We start from the raw sequence: 19435 nt of genomic DNA on the forward strand, positions 1-19435 counted from the left end.
AGATGAGACAGAAACAGTGTGTCATTCAGCATAACAATATACAACGACTAGGATAAATATATAGTATAGAAGTATATACACACACTATTTACGCTGTATTAACGCATGTGTGTGTGTGTGTGTGTGTGTGTGTCAAATATCAGGAAGGAGTTTCTTAGTTATCATCATCATCATCTACAGTGCATAATATCATGCAAAGATTCAAAAAATCTGGAACAATCTCTGTGCATAAGGGTCAAGGCCGGAAAACCATATTGGATGCCCGTGATCTTAGGGCCCTTAGATGGCACTGCATTACTGTATATATTATATCGCATGCTCAGTTATACGGAATCACTTCCAGTTCTAATTTTATTCATTTATTAAATTGAATGTAATGTAAATAAGGAAAAGGTTTTTATTTTTTATTTGTAGCTAAGAACTAAATACACCATGTTACATTTAACCCTTTTAGAAATAATATAATCCATGCAGACACAAAGGGAGAGAGGGGCGCCATCTGTTGGTGAAAACTGTCTCTACATCAGCTTGAGATGCAGCAGAAGCAGCATCTGCTCGGGAGCCGCGGGGCCTGCGGTAGGATCACACTTTTACATATCAAAACACAATATTTCAACGATGACTCGCTAATGTACGGTAGTTGAAACGCATATAATGTGTATGTAACGTTAGGTAGATAAATACGTATATAAAAACATATTTGCGTCTTAAAAAGTTGTTTACTTGCAGTAGCATCTGCTGGATAGCTTGCAAGCTACGCTATATTGACTTTCATCTTTAAAAATGAGACCTTTCCTTATTTACTGTCATAATACCTTTCCTCATTATGTAGTGTTTTGTCGTACTGTGTTTGCTGATGTGACACTGAGGCTGATCTGGACTGAAAGGGACATTATTATTAGTACGTTAGCTCTCAAGTTGTTGATCTGACTTTGTGCTTGATGGGATCTTTCATCCCTCAGATTAACCGATTACAAACCTACCTGACATCTTTTGGTAACATAATAGTACCATAACGGATTATGGTACTGCATGTGTATAAATATATTGAACACATATTTACTCATTTCGTTGCCTTGTACCTTACATGTGAATGACAAAGTTGAATCGAATCGAATCATGCAGTTTATACACACAAACACACTGGCCACTTTATTAGGAACACCTTGCAAGTACCGGGTTGACCCCCTTTTGCCTCCAGAATGCCTTTATTCTTCATGGCATAGATTCAACAAAGTGATGGAAACAATCCTCAGATATTTTGGTCCATATTGACATGATAGTATCACTGATAGTATTGCTGCAGAATTGTCGGCTGCACATCTAGGATGCGAATCGCTCATCCACCACATCTCAGAGGTGCTCTACTGGATTGAGATCTGGTGACTGTGGAGGCCGTTTGAGTAAAGTGAACTCATTGTCATGTTGAAGAAACCAGTCTGAGATGAGGGGTGGACATAGTCAGCAACAATGCTCAGGTAGGCTGTGGTGTTTAAACTCAGTTGGTATGAAGTGGCACAAAGTGTGCCAAGAAAATATCCCCACACCATTTCACCACCAGACTGAGCTGTTGAGACATGTCAGGATGGATCCATGCTTTCATGTTCTTTACGACAGATTCTGACCCTACCATCTGAATGTTGCAGCAGAAATCGAGACTCATCAGACCGGGCAACGTTTTTCCAATCTGGGACCCAGTGTGGTTAGGGCCATCTGCTTCAGGGTTCGACGTGTTGTGCGTTCAGAGATGGTATTCTGCATACCTTGGTTGTAACAAGTGGTTATTTGAGTTACTGTTGCCTTTCTATCATCTCTAACCAGTCTGCCCATTCTCCTCTGACCTATGACACCAACAAGGCATTTTTGTCAACACAACTGCCGCTCACTGGATATCTTCTCTTTTTCTGACTATTCTCTGTAAACCCTAGAGAAGCTTGTGCGTGAAAATCTCACTAGATCAAGTTTTTGAAATACTCAGATCAGACCCACTGGCACCAACAACCATTTCACGTTCAAAGTCACTTAAATCCCCTTTCTTCCCCAATCTGATGCTCGGCTTTAACTTTAGCAAGTCATATTTACCACTTCTAGATGCCTAAATGCATTGAGTTGCTGCCATGTGATTGGCTGATTAGTAATTAGTGTTACCAAGCAATTGAACAGGTGTACCATATATATGCTTAAGGATCATTTACATATACATTTTTCATATTTTAAAATATACTGTAACTAGTTTACAACAGCATAAGCACATCTGCTCATACTAAAGCCCTAGGGAACAGACCATCACTGTGCTGAAGAGTGCACAGCCATAACTTTTTTAAATAAAGTAAGATACTGTTTAGTCTTAATGGTGTTTGGCCAAAGATCATCCTGACGACAGGCTCTACTCTTCAAAACAACGATAACCCCCTCAAACTTACACACGCCAGAAACCCTTTTACAATTCAAAATAACACTATAATAAAATAATATAATGATATGAAGCAAAAACACATGAAATAACACTTCATTTTTGACGGCCAGAAGCAAAGCACGCTGGGAACTAGAAATGAAATGTGATCATACACATGTATATGGGAATGTGTATGTGCAATATATAATCAATAAACAGTTTCTCTGTATTTCCGCTAGATATTGTTGGTTGTTGGTAATCAGCGAGTCTCCAGATGTAGTCGAAGGAGCACCACCACGTTTCCCCCACTGGTCCACATACCCCCCCACTGCATGGCTTCGCCTGCTGGTGTCTCTCACCGCGTCTCCATTGCCCCTGTCCTGCACACCCTCATGCTGGGGTCTCAGGCCTCTCACAGACTGACCAATGACTGCCTGGATTGTTCTGCCGGTCAGCCTGTCTGCTTTCTCCATCACAGGGATATGGATTGTGTAAGTGTTCATGTTCAAGCCAGAAGTTTAACATTCAGTTTTATATAGCCCTCTACTGTTTTTTTGTTTAGCTATATACAGACAAATCATGTACTTAAAAACTTATAACCATACATGTTTTTGTTCTGTAGTTACGCCATGGCAGTGATGAACCACCATGTCTGTCCGGTTGAGAACTGGTAAGTTAACCCTTTAAAGCCTACTATATCACAACTTCTCTGGCCTTTTAATTATCAATGTAGTTTATACATAGCCTTTTAAGTTAAAGTAAATTAACTTTTAGTATAATTCTAAATACGTTGCCGTTTCAGGTTGTGGTACATGTGCCTTTTTACTGTGAAATATTTTTAATTTAATATTAATTTTTTTTTAATTTAATTTTAATTAAATATTTTTATATTTTTATAAAGTAAACCCAAAAATAACTTTTAGTTTGTTAGTACTGTTTCAGGATTTACACTTATTGGACTGAAACAACTTAGGTTTGCTTGATTCTCCATGCATTATTTTTTGAAAAATCATGTAAAGATATGAATATTAAATATGATACATTAGGCTGTTTTAGAATCTGTACAACTCTCAGTCATCATTGTATTGCAATGCATTATAAGCTTTACCCCCACAATAAAACCAACAGGGCTTTGATCATAAACTTAAGTATTTCAACTCATTTTGCTAAGACATATCCCAGGGAGCTATAGGGTTTTTATGTAAGTATCATGCTAGAATGTTATAACCGTTTCATTGATATACATTTACACGCTATCAGAATTTAAATATCCGCACCTGCACCAGTAAAAAAAACAAAAAACAACCCTATTATTTTGTAATTCACACTAATCTCAAATCCCAAATCCAAAAACCCCCACATACTCTTCTTTCATGCTTGATTCTTTTTATCATAGGTCATACAATTTGACATGCACAGAGGAAACCGCAAAGAGGGGCTTCCCAAAGACCTGCTGTACTCTTCAAGACATCCCCCTCATCAGGTGAAGAGGAAGATTTCGAAGATGCCTCATTCGAGTATTACTGTTTTGCACCACCTTCTTCTTGTGAAAAGGTTGCCCAATATCTGATTTTCTGCTCTTTCAACAGTAAATGTGGTTGCTATCCACCAGAGAGCTGTCTTTTCAGTTTGATTGGCAATGTTGGGGCCTTTATGGGTAAGAATTACATTCTGAAATGTAATAAATGCATAATGAACTCCGCAAAGAAGTTAATTACCCAATTGGTCGTTTAAAGGTGTGTGATTTATGTCAATATTAAAATACTTCTATCTATCCCAGAGATTACCGGTCATTTTATTTGTGTGTGTGTGTGTGTCCCTGCAGTGGTTATGGTGTGCATGCTGCGTTATGCTCAAGTGATTGAACACAGCCATCACTGCTGGACCAACACAAGTTCTTTGGTCTCTGGCTGCATTAATGCCCTTGGTTTGGTCATGGTTGGCAATTTTCAGGTGAGCAGACAAAAAACAAAAAAGTGTAACTTTTGCCCATTCTATAAATCTAAATGGACTTGTATTCCTTTTGTATTTTTTTCTATAGGTCGATCATGCCAAGACGCTTCACTATGTGGGAGCGGGTGTAGCGTTCCCCGCCGGCTTGCTGTTTGTGTGTCTGCAGTGTGTTCTGACGTACCGTATCGCAGAGACCGCACTGGACTACTGGATGGCTCATGTGCGTGTGGCGCTCTCAGCTGGGGCTCTGGTATCACTTGTTCTCAGTATCCTTACCAAGAGCTCATGAATGTTTCTACATCTTGTGTTTGACCTGAAAACAACAAAAAAACACTGGAGATCAGACATGATCTGATACATGAACATCTAATTTAGATGGCTACATTTGAGCAAGGAGTGAAAAACCTAAAAACACTCTCTCATATAGCATCTTATAGGAGAACATCACTGATTGGCTAGTAACAGTGGATGATACAAGTATATTAATAGGGTTTTCACAATACAATATTCTGGTGGTCCATATACCAATGGTAGTGAAATTTCAAGAGTTGCAGTAACAGTTTCAATACTACAGCAAAAAGTGAACAAACACACATTATTTAAAAATTAAAATGAAAACATTGCCATGTAGCCATCAAGTACAGTGTTTTTTTTCTCCTTCAGTATTTAAAAAATTAAGTAAAATGAAATAAAGAACATGAATTATGAGCAAAGAAAAAAATATATATTTTTTAAAGTATTCATGTAAAGCGTCTGTAGTAAAATAAAGAACAAAGAAAGATATCGAACAGACAATAGAACCATTTAAGAACAAAGTCAAACCCACATTGATCTAATTACAGCAGACAGAGGAAACTCAGAGACATGTTAACAATATGAAATGTAAATAATTATTGGTCCAAGCACTGCAGTAGGTTTACAGACTTGTAGATTACCTGGCAGGGGAGACACCATGATCAAGAAGGTGGTTCACCCAGGGCGAGGCTAGGCCATTACACTACGGCTGTGCTGACCCAAGCGAATTCCCCCAATATGGGAATCTCAACTGCATAATTCATGGTAATGGGGGACTGCGTTTGTGCTCTCCCCTGGATTCATTATTTTTCAGCCTAAAGGTTGTGGGTTTTGAGTCTCGGTACCGGCAGGGATTGAAGGTGGGGGGAGTGAATAACCAGCGCTCTCTTCCACCCTCAATACCTCGACTGAGGTGAGACCCTTGAGCAAGGCAACGAACACCCAACTTCTTTGCTGGGACCCCACAAACCTCTAAGCCCTATGCACTCCCTTACCCTTTTCCCCCACTAGCGACGCCCCTGCTGGCCACTGATCTGGGTGTGTGTGTGTGTGTGTGTGTTCACTGCTGTGTGTGTGTGCACTTGGATGGGTTAAATGCAGAGCACGAATTCTGAGTATGGGTCACCATACTTGGCTGTATGTCATGTCACTCACTAAAGAGTGCAAAAAAGATTGATTACAGAAAAAGAAAGAAAAAGAAAAGTTACAGTACATCCCAGTAAAATATTAATGCTGAAATCCAGTGTGCCCTTTCCTTAACATCACCCTTCCTATTCAAGGTGGTATCTTCTTCGTCCATGAGAGTTTTGTATTGCAGCACGCCGCAGCCATCTGTGAATGGGTCTTCACGGTTTTGGTCCTGGTGTACTACGGCACCTTCACCTATGAGTTTGGCACTGTCAACAGCGATACCTTGATGGCGGCCTTAATGAAGCGCAGTCAACATCATCATCCAGGGTCAGCGGTCATCATGGGGGGTATTGGGAAGGGTGTTGCAATGGGATGTGGTGCCCGCAGTCTAAAGTCACCTGGAGGCAGCAGCACTTCCACACACCTCAACTGTACACCAGAAAGCATCGCCATGCTTTAGGGGCTAACCACTACGGTATTCTCTCAGACCTCAGCACACAGACTCTTCAACTGGCTCACAAAATTTTTTGGCAAAACTGGTACAAGCAATACAATAGGTTTACAGACTTTTTGATTATAATCTAAAAGTAATGACCAGTCAGTCATAACTTAAGGTATTTTGCATGTTATTTTGCATTAGTATGTAAGATTACTGAAACCACAGCCTCAATAACCAGCACAGACAATTCTTTCCCATGATTCAAGGGGCTTCTGATAGAAATGCTTTAGTTTTACAAAAATGTTATCTTAAAACCTCAATAACTCATTCTTAAGGCACATTCAATCGGACAGCAATGAAACTATTTAAGGTCAACAAGTGGATTGTTGGTTGTTCGTAGCCTTCATCAGGAAGTCACATAGAGTGCTGCAGGGATTATGTATTATGTAGACCTGGAAACTTGGAGTTAGCATATTTACACTTCTGGTTCCATTGTCCCAAATCAATGGGCTTTTGGTTAATTGTCTGACATAATATATGTGGCTAACACAAGCTCGTGATATTTTCATGTTTTATTTTACAACATAAAAATACATCGGTAATATATGGAAGTATGTTTCCGCCACTAAATAAAAAATTAAACCGTGTAATTGTGACTTTTATTTTGCAATTCTGACTTTATAACTCTCAATTGCAATTGTCTGAATTGCGTGATATAAACTCACAGTTGCGAGTTAAACGAGATGATATAAACAGTGGCAGAAGCGTGCTTCTATAGTAATGCCCCCTTAAAAAGAAGTTTTTATTTGTCTTGGAAAAGGTGGTTGCTAACAAGTGGCTAAGTTGGACGAATATTAATATTGATATAATATATATATTTACTTTTTTTTTCTTTTTATATTTATGTCGAAAATATTAAATGTCATCTCTCTGAAAAGGAGAACTTGTGTACTCGCTTTTCCGCTTTTACAGCTTTGTTATTTTTATAATCATTCTCTCGAAAATTATTCTCACTCAAACTTTTAGGGAAAATGTCGATAAAATAAAGACTGAAGGAGTTTTCAGAAGCTTATTAATGTAACGTTGAAGTCATGTGACCTTGGTGTTAAGCGTTTATAGCCTGTTTCACTTTTTTTCTTGTGATTTGCATTTAAATTAAAATTCATAAAAGTAGTGTTCATTTGTAATCAATGAATTTATAATCATGATGAACAAAACGTTTAACAATTACAAACTTTTGTTGGTCACAGAACTTATTATCTTGCAGTAGTCCAAAACCCAATGGAAAAATCCTGTTGGGTTTTTCTCAAGTGAACAAGGGTGATGCTAACTTCCAGGCTGGCCTACACAAATACGTCCTCACTGCATTTCTCTAATGGTAGTCGGTGCATTGTATCTCCACTCAGTTACATTGTAGTTGCTAAAAACTAATTTGTCGCAAAACTCTCATGGTGCCATTAATCGCAAACTCCCATTGAAAATCAGGACACTTCGTCAGTGTGAATCTGTTACAAAACTGAAAGCAATACCAAGACACTTGTCTAGACAAAGAAGATAATTGGCTAAACCCATGCAACCTTCCCTAACCCATTTAATCTGTAGAAACTGATTACACAACAGGTCAAGCCATCACTGTAGCAATGGAGATGTTAAGTCGGTTGCACCAGCTGTTGCTGCCAACAGTTGGGTTGCACTGAGGTTGAGGTTTAGTCACTTTACTTTAGTCAAATAGCGATACTTTTTATTCATACCTGAGATGCAGGTGGTCCATGTTTATGTATTCAATCCAAGTGCTCATAGCTTGGTTTGATCAGGTGCTGTGGACCCTCAGTCACATGGGCTCTAGATGCCATGGTGGCTGTACTGAATGAGATTTAAGAGCATCTCTGTGCAGCCTTCTGAACATGTTGGTGCTTTTGCCAATTTCTTTTCATCACTTAATCTCAAAAATGCCTGTATTGATTGGTTGCATCACAGGTATCTTGCGAAGAAATTCCTAATATTTCAGCATCACAAGAAAAAGGATTTTGTGTCCATTACTCTACTGTTTTGGTTTTTCACATTTAGAAATATAAGGTGATATTCATTTCTGGGGGCTTTTGAATCTCTTGATCCCTCAAGATTGTTTTCTCGTTCACTTGATAAACTGTATTTCAGTGCTTTTGCAAGCAAATGCAAAGTTTCTCTCGGAAGCACAATACTTTCATGAGAAAACAAATGTTTTGCAATCAAACGAAATTTTTGTGACTGAAATCACATTTTAGCGGGTTGCATAGAAACCCTCCTAAAGTTCTGGACTTGACAATTTCATGACAGGAAGTGCTTTGTGGGCAAGCACATATTGATGCGAATGTTGAGATAGTAAAGCAAACAATTGGTAGTCAAACTATATTTTCACTTCTTAGGTGGATTTGGAGATAGTTGTGTGTAATAACGAAGACAACTTGTTTATTTCTCCAACATGCCTTGTTCCTGTCACTTCAGTATTAATCTAGCATTAAGAGAGAATCAGAGGTCTTAACCAGTTTTTTTTTGTGTTTATTGTTTTTAAACATTTACTATTTATGCTATCAGAGCTGCTTGTAAATGAATGCCTTTAGCCGAGCATAATATTGGATTGAACATGAGTACTGCATTGAGACTGGGGTCATAATTATGAAATCTTCCTAATCACTATCCAATCTTCATTATAACCTCAGTTCCTACACGTCATTTGGTAATATATAGAATACTTATAAGAAATGCTCATAATATATTGGAAATGATGTATAGTGCACTAAAGGGGAAAAACCGAAGTATTTTTAGATTTTTTTTGTTTTTGTGGACACGAAATAATATGCTGTATTTTGACTACACTGTATTTTAGTTTTTAGATATTGCTTAATTTGAAAGTTATTATAGAAACCAATGAGAGTTGGTTATGTGTTGTATCTCTTTGTTTATAATTTATTCTTTGTAATGCCAGACAATGAAACCATGCAATATTCAACTTCTGCAAACAAGTATACCTCTATGAAGATGTGGTGAGATGTTCAGAGTCTCCTAAAGGAGCTGCTAAGATGTGTGTTACTCAAGGTATTTATGTTGTTTCATCTGTAGATTTCCCGAGGTCTCATGAAGCATATACCGGTGAGACCATCATTGCAGCTGTCGGAATAAGGCCCTGATCATCTTTCAGGCCACAATAATTTAGTTACTTTTTGTTAAATGGAAAATTCCTAAATTTGATCTGTCAAAAGGGAAAGAATTTCTAAAAACGGTTTTGTTCAGTAGACAGATTCTCTGATAAACTTGTGAAATGGAAACTGAAATCCATTTATCGACTTGTTACATTTCATACTGCAACTTTCTTTTGAGTTATGAGCCATTCTGCACCTTTCCTTATCTGTCACAAGGGTTTTGTTTTGTGAAATAAAATGTACTTTCATTTGAGAGACACTGTTCACTGAGAAGGTTGTTTGCTGCCAGCATCACACTGTTTACAGCAGTTATGTCATGTTTAATATAGAATTTAGGTGACAGAACACCTTAATGCAAAATAAATGAAATTTTACACACCATGAAAGTAATACTCTGCGATGCTTCCTAGAGTCATTCAACTCATTCAAGGGTTGTAAGTGTCAGGGTCACAAGGTGTTTGATGGTACATGATCCTATAAAGCAAGATGTGGATATACAGTATGATAGTTTCATGTAAAATGAATGACGTAAAAAAAGAATTAAGAAAGAATGAAAATGATATTATGAATCAAACAGGTATAATATTAAACTCTAACCTATTAAATGGCAAACAATGATTTTGAAACATAAACATCCTTGATATGAGTTCTGTGGGTTTTGCACAGATATATCTTGGAGGAAGGAAGGAACATAACACTCAAAAAAAAAAGGTACAAAATCTGTCTCTGTCGCAGTGCCTTTTTAAAATGGTAGGCTACACTTTTGTACCTTTTAGGTACCAGATTGGAGCATTAGGCAAAGGTGTACCTTTTGAAAAAGTATTGCCACATCTGAGACTAAATGGAGGGTAGATTCTAGTGTGATTTAGGGTCTTCTGAGATGTCCGCCAGGCCTACAGAGCGATAAATAAGTTGTTGCTGGAAATATCAAACAAACATATAAAGGCTACGTCTACTGGACTAGACATGTTACCACTTTTAGAATGCTTTACTTCAAAATATTTGTCTTGTCCATTCTTGACAATATGGGACAGTTCACTTTAAAATCTGGTATTTATGCAGATTAATATTATAGATTAAATGGTGCCCTCTGCTGTTTATTTATGCTCTTTGCATGTGCAACACACACACACACACACACACACACAATTAACTAAGACATTTCAATAAAAAGTATTCTCAATGTTTCAAACATTGCACGCTTCGCATTTCACGTGCAGAGAAAATCTAGAATTTGTTGCCATTAAAAAAATCGATCGCATCATTTACGTGTGAATCTGAAAATAAAAATGTACTTTGTATAAGGTGAGAAAAAGGCAGTTTGATTGTATTCTGTTAGAATGAAAATAAGTGACATTATAACAGAAATCACGTATTTATCCACAGCATAGCTCATGTGTAATATTGCAGAAAAACAAGTGAAAAGTAAAGCAGTGGAACACTTCTGTATGTGTTCTGGGCGAACAGTCCCTTATTACTCTCATCTTTTTTGCTTACTCAGAAAGGTGATTAAAATAGAGCTGGATGTTTGTTTTGAGTATTTTCCATAAATTGAAAATCATGTCAGAGCAGGTCAATTCTATGTAGTTTTCATATTGCATTTTTTTGTATCAATATTTTGACGACTAATATCAAATTTTAGGCCATTTACATAACTTTTCAGTAGAACATGACAAATATATATAATTTGTGCTCCTTTTGTCACTGAATAAAAAGGATATCTGCACTTGACATCAGAAAATTGGTCTCTGTGTTTACATACCAAACAGTTTTCATGGGGAATGTGTTTCTTGATCGCCTTTCCTGCCAAGTCATGTTTATATGACAAAGTGTACTAATGAACTTTAGTGTGCAACCTTCAACGTCTTAATACAACAGCAGATTGATTCAGTAATAACATTGAGTTAAAAATATATTCTTAAAGGGATAGTTAATGTAAAAAAAAAAAAAAAATCATTATAGACCCCAAGACGTTCCAAACCTGTATGACTTTCTTTCTTCTGTGGATCACAAATACAATATTCTGAAAACTGTCAGTAGGGTTCAATATTGTTTTGAGTTTCACTGAATGAATGAAAATATTTCTTCAGAATATAGAAAAGCATACAGGTGTGGAACAACATGGGGTTCAGTTGTTATTATGCCATTTCTGTGACATTGTGCACATGCACAGTGTGATTTGCATTGTGCACTGAGTGACTGTGCTCATGTTTCTTCAGTGGCAAGCATGGCAACAACAACAGTGAGTATAAGAACAGCTGAAATCAATAGTGGCTACGAGTCCTTTATCAGCCCACAGATACTCCAACTTCTGGTTCGATGCAGATTCCTTAAATTTTTTTCCCTCTGAAACTGAAAAGAAAATAGAACATATGAAGATGATGAATCAGCTCTTTTAACAAAGTTTAAAATTTGATCAGTTTCTCCTTCCAAATTAAAGGGATAGTTCACCCAAAAATGAAAATTTGATGTTTATCTGCTTACCCCCAGGGCATCCAAGATGTAGTATGTGTTTGTGTTCTACTGAAGATGTATGTTTCTTCAGTAGAACACAAAAAGAGATTTTTAACTGAAACCGTTGCATCCTGTCAGTCTTATAATGTAAGGGAATGGGAATCATGGCTAAAACATAAAAAAAACCAATGTTGATGTGTGAAGACACAAAATGATCAATCTGCGCAAGAATCTGTGCAACTCAACTTTTCAGAATGCCGCAAGTGCACCGCGGGTCATGTGACAAGAACTAACCAATCAGCTTCATCCTTTCCCGTAACAACGTTGAATGCTCAGCCAAGATGAAGGAACAGCTGATCATAGTTGTATATGGATTTAAATTTTGAAATAAATTTAGTAGCACAGCTACTGCAAGCGATTTTTAGAGCTGCAAATCCATTTATCCTTTGCCGAAATTTCCTCATCTGCATGGAGAGAGCACGTCATGAATGCTTAACAAAGGCAGACGCCTCAGGGGCGCAACTGCCCGAGCGCTTTGGAAAGAAGGAGAAAGCGGCGCGCCTAGCGTTTTCCATGCATTTTTAGGTGCTGAGAACGCAGTTTCTTGCACAGACCGATCATTTTGTGTCTTTACACATCAATGTATCATCACAAACCACAGGATTTATTTGGGTTTGGTTTGTGTACATTTTTGTTTAGTTTTATTGTATGTTTTAGCCAGGATTCCCATCGACTTGCATTTTAAGACTGACAGACTGCAATGGTTTGTGTTAAAAATCTTTGTTTGTGTTCTACTGAAGAAACAAAGTCACCTACATCCCGGATGCCCTGGGGGTAAGCAGATAAACATTAAATTTTCATTTTTGAGTAATCTATCCCTTTACGTCTTTGTTGATATTGCAATTCTGCCGCAGAACTCCAAATAAAGTTTCACAGAATACTCCAAATAATGCTTTTTGTATGTTATGCGTATGTATATGAATGAACACAAATGGGCATCACTTGTTTAGACTTAAGCATTTGGCACAAAATTTGAGTTCTTTAAGCAAATTTAAAATGACATTCATATGTAATATTGATATCATAATATTACCTTAAATATTAATTCTAGAAATTACATGACTCACGATATACATTAAGGAGACAGTACTCACAGTGTACTGAGGGTTTTCAGGTTTTTAATTGACTTCAGTTCTTCTATTTTATTAGCATTTTACAGCATAGCAATATTCACCTCCTCTGCCTCAATGTAAGTATTCTCAATTTTATCCTAAAACAGAGACAAATTAAGGGTCATATGCTTCATTAGTGAATACAACATGCTGCATGTAATTACTCTGCCTCTCAGGGGTTTTAAATACATAAAGACCTATTGGAAACCATTAAACATGATTCATTTATGACAGAATCAAGATGCATAATACAAATTCATGAATTACACCATAAAGTGAAACAATGATATATATATATATATATATATATATATATATATATATATATATATATATATACACACACACACACACACACACACACAAGCAGTGTGCTTGTGCTCTTTGTTTAAAGCAAAGTTTAATATTTTCTATCTAATTGGATGGCATTCTAATATTTGTAGTGTAGAGGGGCTACTTTATTCCTTAAATGGTAGATTTCTTTTTTGCTGTCTTATGGTGCAAATATTGCATTAAGTAATCTGTACTGTCAGCTGATAACTGTATGACTTTATTCCACTGATAAGATACTGTTTGGCCTACATATGAACAAAAGTGAAAGCACATTGTCAGTGCAGATGTAAATAAAGTGCATATGATTACCAATGAGTTTTTTATATGATTTGTTGCATAACATGACAAAATGACATTTCAAAACATTGTACAGCTTACTAGAATGTTAGACAAATTCACTTTTCTTTAAACTGTATACAACTTTATACTGTCATTCTATATTTGTGTGCATAAACTCACCATACTGCAGCAGTCTCACGTTGGAGCCTGTATTTGTGCTTGATTCTGAAAGAGTGAAAGAAAAAACCGGTGAAATGAGAGCAAAATCCATACTGTATATGGCATGTCAAGAAGTTATGCAGCTCCTCCTCCACCTTGCTTCACTTTAACAGCACTTCTCCTACTTTATTTGCTTTAGTATTTCCACTTCCACTAATCACCGGGTGATTCACTGAAACAGACAGGCCATGAATAACAGGGTCATTCCAACGGTGCCAGACTATTTATCTATTTACCATTTTATTTGAAAAGTTTCCTGTTAGATTTTCAAGAAGTCATGCGTCCTTGACCTTAAATCCCAGCACACGGTGGTTACAGGTACAAATAGTCATAGTTACTTTACAGACGTCTATTTGAACTTGAAAAGTTAAATACAACTAACAACTAGCTTAGGTGTTTGTAATAAATTATATTTCTCATTCAGACATGTTTAGTGCCATGACTGTTTAACTATATCATGTTCAAATCATTCCGAGGTTGAAGATCTATAATGATCTTGACTTGAAAATATCATTGCATCCCAATAAAGTACACAGTGATTGTTTTACCGAAATATCTAGGCCATTCACTTATGTAACAAAATACTGAAAAGACTGAAACAAAATTACCTCTGTTTAAAAAAATGTGGCCACAAACACCTGGATAAAGCCTCAAACGTCATCAGTTCACCATATCATAATAAAGTTACTACCTGTAAGTCATAACGAGGAAATAATAATAGACTGTGTTATGATGTCTTGAGAACATTGTAGTTTTTTATACATGAGCTTATTATGATCACTAACGAATTGTACACGAAGCCTTCTTTCCTCATCAGTTTTTGTAAAATAGTTTAGATATATGTATTCACGTGACCAAACAGCGTTTTGTGGAGTAATGCTTCCCTAAACAACCTATTTTATTATTAAAACGACGGCCGCTAGTTGGCGCACGTGTCCCGCACGCACACGCACTGAGTGACCAATTCATCTTCAGATTTACCGCTTCTTAAAAGTGTTGCCCTAAAACACATGCATAATGTCAACAAACGGCAAGACCTCGAGAATATTACAGTTCATGGCCCCAGATGAGCGCCGTCAGTTTGGAATCGAGGTAACTGCACTCCAGTAACTTAAACGAGCTGATTAATCGAATGGTGCATGATCAATATGCAACTAAACGTGACCGCAAGCAACTTGCTTCTTTTTATATGTGTTCTAAATGAGATTTACATCAACATTAGATCTCCACAACGCCACTACAAGAAAATGCTCGTTCTAGAATTTATAATAATGTAAAACAAACGAGGTTAAAAAAAGGTTTGTAACATCCACGTGTAATGTATTCTGTGGTGGCCACTCACTCACATAGGCTTCGTGGCGTTGACCTGGATTTGACATTAAATCAGTAGTGCATCCACAAAAATATATGGCAACATACCATGGTATTAAAATCTAAAAACCTGTATTTTTCACCGCTCTTTCTAAAATGTTCATTCCAGTATTTTCAGTGGTGTTTGCTCATCCCGCCGTTTGCCCTTAAAATAATATTTAATAATAATTCCTTGGTGTTTTAATAGATATCACAATACAGAACAAGTGTTATACTACTCCAAGATACTTAAAAATGTGATAACATGGTAAAACATGGAAAGTTACTCTCTCTCTCTCTCTCTCTCTCTCTCTCAAAAAATAAATAAATAAATAAATAAAATTCCGTTGTCCCTCTTGATGTTTATTTGGCAAATGCAGTATTACAGTGTAAGTGTTTGTAAAGGGGGTTTCATGTTCAGTCACTTTTTGCAAAACATGGCAGTTTTTCTTTTATGAACTGTTATAAAGTGTAAAAAAAATAAATAATAAAGTTTAGCTCAAATAAATTAGTTTAGCATGGATTAATATTTTATATATATATATTTATTATGTCTTAGACTCCATTCCACCGTCTGGCTTGGCAAATGCGAGACATATTAGGAGATGGAGGAATTCTCAAAGAGGTCGTCCATGCAGGGGAAGGTCCACCGGTTCCCAAGCATGCCTCCGTATCAAGTAAATAACTCAATTTAACATAGTTTTGTTGAGTTCTAGCTTCTCTCTTATGATAGTAAAATATTGCATAAATAAATTATTCATATAATACACACACACACACACACACACACACACTCGTCTTATGTAACCTAGGCTGTGTTTATATGATAAAAAAATAAAGGAAAATAGAAATATGTGTGGAATATTTTTGCAATTTGAGATATCTGTTTTCTATTTTAATATATTTTAAAATGTAGTCTATTAGTCTGATGATAAAGTGTAATACAATCTTTCAGAAATCAATCTAATTATGTGGATTTGGTGCGTAAGAAAAAAATTCTGATAAATTCTGAAAACAGTTATGGTGTTTAACTCACTTTTGATCTGTTTAATGCATCCTTGAATAATAATAATAATAATAATAATAATAAATAAACTTTTGGTTTTGTATCTACTTTTATGTAATACATTCTGTTTGGTTTGTTGGTTTTCATAAACTCATTTCATCCACAGTTCATTTCTCTGGTTTCATTGAGTACTCTGACGCACCATTCGAGACAACCAGCCACCTTAAATATCCACGAATGATGAAGCTTGGTAGAGGTAGGATGGAATCTGAATCCTCCTATTAGAACAATTATCGTCAAATTTCTCCTGTATATTCTCTTCTATGTCCTCTGCGAGACACTCTAACCTCTTTCCCCATAGATGTTACTTTGTATGGCCTGGAGCTCGGCCTTCTTACAATGAAGAAAGGTGAGTTCTCTCGTTTTCTCTTCAAGCCCAAATATGCCTATGGGGACCTGGGGTGCCCCCCGCACATACCTCCATTAGCCACGGTCCTCTATGAGGTGCAAGTCCTCGACTTCCTGGACTCGGCACAAGTGGATGAATTCATGGATTTGAGTAGGGTAAGATTGAATGCTTTTAGCTTGCTCATTTTGTTAGTTTGTGGAGTCCCAGATGATCAATTCTCCATTGTTCGTCAGGATGAGCAGAACAGTGTTTCTCTGTCCACATTTCTGAATGTACTGGACACGCAGCGGAGCTTTGGAAACCTCTGCTTCAATAAGAAGCGCTATGAAGATGCTCGAGAGAGATACAAGCAGGTTCTGTGCTTTTAACTGTCTTATTAGTTTCTCATATATGAGAGAATGTAAATAGATAGAAGGAAAATGTGTCTTGAAACCTAGTAATATACTGTGATGTAACATTCGTGTAACACAACTCGTGGTCCATGGTGCAGGCCATGACACTTTTGCAAAATCGTGAGCTGTTGGATGATGAAGAGAAGCAGCGTCTTGAGGAAATGAAATTGCCTTTCCTGCTCAACCTCTCACTCACGTACCTCAAACTGGAGAAACCTCAGAAGGCCCTTTGCTACGGTCAGAAAGTGCTGGACATCAATCCTCAGAACACTAAAGCGCTCTTCCGCTGCGGCCAGGTTAGGCAACGTGTTTTCATTTCAATTTTTTTTTTTGGTAACCTGATCATAATCTTTCAGTAAAATAAATATTGTTATATAAAATCTAGTGCTGTCAATTGAGTTAAGTTTTATAAAATCAGGATATGCTGATGAATTAACTGAACTATCATAATGCTGCATTTTCTCTTGGGTTCGGTTTGAAACTTCCAGTCAGGTTATTTTTTGTGTTCAGTTTACTATCAAAAGGGAAGACTTTATGGAATTACTGATCTGATATGAAGAACTTTTTTTTTAAACGAGGCCTGTTTGGAAATGAGCGACTATGAGAAGGCTCAAGATTATCTTACACTCGCTCAGGCGAAAAAGCCTTTTGACCCTGACATCAACACCTTGCTGAAAAAGCTTGCTCTGTAAGTCTTCCTTATCTGATGGTTTTGTCAAGTTTTCCTCCAGTACATGTGTGAATGTGAAAGCTGAACAAATCTGCTGATCTTTTACAGCTGCTACAAGGACTATTTGGACAAAGAGAGAGAGATGTGCTCCAAGATGTTCTCAGGTTTAAAGCGGATGGAAAAGTGAAGATTGCAGTGTCCATGGTGGTGGTCTTTACCCTTTTTCAAATCCCCCAGACTGACCACAAGTGGGAAATATAAACCCAACAAAATGTAATTTTGGCTCGAGTGGGCAACATTGCCTCAAATGTTTTCATAATTTTAATTGATTATAGTTCACTTTTATTTTGCATTATTTGTGTTTGATATAATATATATGTATGTATAATTTATTTTCGTTTTTTGACATGGGTGTCAGCACTATGCTATGTATGTTAACTTAAGAAAAGCTTTATTATGACAGAAAGTCAAGATTTGTAGTGTTATGTTCAGTATTACATTCAGTACTCTACATAGAGCATCAGAAGTTGTTCATTATTTCATTTTTTTCTCAATTTCATATATATATTTATTTATTTGTTTTATTTTATTTTTTACTTTTTGTATGCCATGCAATGCATGTGCTGTCTTGATTTTACTTATTTTCATTATAAGTCCACTGTGTCATGACTGGCAAATTATTTTGTGTGTTAACATGTAAACAATAAGTTTACTTATTGCTCTTGCTCAGAGTTTTGAATTTTCCTTAGATTTATATGGAAATTAATAATACACACACATTTTGTTTACTCTAATAAAAAGTGAACAAAACTGTCAATATACACTGTATATATAAAGTTTATTTCATACCTTCATACCGTAATATGAGTCTTGTCGTCTAGCTGTGTTGTCTTGGTACATTTTACTTCCTAGTCTTTCCTCCCTGTGCTTACAAAAAATACCCAATCTGCCGCAGCCCTATTTAATATTTTGTCATGTAATTATCACAAAATATTGAACCATGTGGTGTCATGCTGCACATGTTTTTTTTTTTTCAGAACTCAGTTCTTCATAAATTCATAAAAACAGGTGTCCTTGGAGTTACCACTGGTGTAACTAATTACATTTACATAATCACACATATGTAGCATTGTAAATTGTAAGTTGCTTTGGATAAAAAGCATTTGGTAAATGAATGAATGTAAATGTTTGACAACCACAAGATGTCACAATACAGGTGCATCTCAATAAATTTGAATGTCGTGGAAAGGTTCATTTAAGTACGGTAATTCAACTCAAATTGTGAAACTTGTGTATTAAATAAATTAAATGCACACAGGCTGAAGTAATTTAAGTCTTTGGTTCTTTTAATTTGTGATGATTTTGGCTCACATTTAACAAAACCCCACCAATTCTCTGTCTCAACAAATTATAATATGGTGACATGCCAATCAGCTTATCAACTCTAAACACCTGCAAAGGTTTCCTGAGCCTTCAAAATGGACTCTCAGTTTGGTTCACTAGGCTACACAATCATGGAGAAGACTGTTGTTCTGACAGTTGTCCAGAAGACAATCATTGACACCCTTCACAAGGAGGGTAAGCCACAAACATTCATTGACAAAGAAGCTGGCTGTTCACAGAGTGCTGTATCCAAGCATGTTACCAGAAAGCTGAGTGGAAGGAAAAGGTGTGGAAGAAAAAGATGCACAACCAACCGAGAGAACCGCAGCCTTATGAGGATTGTCAAGCGAAATTGATTCAAGAATTTCAGTGAACTT

The 19435-nt window shown here is 36.6% G+C and overlaps 2 protein-coding genes and 1 non-coding gene across 5 annotated transcripts; all 3 read left to right on the forward strand.

Moving 5' to 3' along the window:
* Window positions 1–254: 254 nt before the first annotated feature.
* LOC113084230 (transmembrane protein 150A-like) lies at window positions 255–9781 on the forward strand. The gene is made up of 8 exons (XM_026254807.1): window positions 255–576; window positions 2635–2886; window positions 3018–3065; window positions 3792–3878; window positions 3985–4052; window positions 4221–4348; window positions 4437–4614; window positions 5923–9781. Exons 2-8 carry the CDS (start codon window positions 2822–2824, stop codon window positions 6231–6233), a joined length of 885 nt encoding a protein of 294 aa, XP_026110592.1. The 5' UTR covers window positions 255–576; window positions 2635–2821; the 3' UTR covers window positions 6234–9781.
* LOC113087881 (U1 spliceosomal RNA) lies at window positions 5276–5439 on the forward strand. The gene has a single exon (XR_003285688.1). It is a non-coding gene; the product is annotated as a U1 spliceosomal RNA (small nuclear RNA).
* A 5009-nt stretch (window positions 9782–14790) lies between the features above and the next one.
* Window positions 14791–18516, forward strand: LOC113084177 (inactive peptidyl-prolyl cis-trans isomerase FKBP6-like). 3 transcript variants are annotated; one of them, XM_026254804.1, is made up of 8 exons: window positions 14791–14940; window positions 15758–15875; window positions 16371–16460; window positions 16566–16768; window positions 16847–16966; window positions 17104–17301; window positions 17584–17693; window positions 17784–18516. In XM_026254804.1, the coding sequence occupies exons 1-8, from the start codon at window positions 14866–14868 to the stop codon at window positions 17860–17862; spliced, it is 993 nt and encodes a 330-aa protein (XP_026110589.1). In that variant the 5' UTR covers window positions 14791–14865; the 3' UTR covers window positions 17863–18516. The 3 variants fall into 3 exon arrangements, with proteins under 3 accessions (XP_026110589.1, XP_026110588.1, XP_026110590.1); XM_026254803.1 differs by having other exon boundaries at window positions 16566–16966; XM_026254805.1 differs by lacking the exon at window positions 17784–18516 and having other exon boundaries at window positions 17516–17600.
* Window positions 18517–19435: the final 919 nt, after the last annotated feature.

The sequence above is a fragment of the Carassius auratus genome, chromosome 5 (assembly GCF_003368295.1).
Source record: "Carassius auratus strain Wakin chromosome 5, ASM336829v1, whole genome shotgun sequence".
Classification (NCBI taxonomy): Eukaryota; Metazoa; Chordata; class Actinopteri; order Cypriniformes; family Cyprinidae; genus Carassius; species Carassius auratus.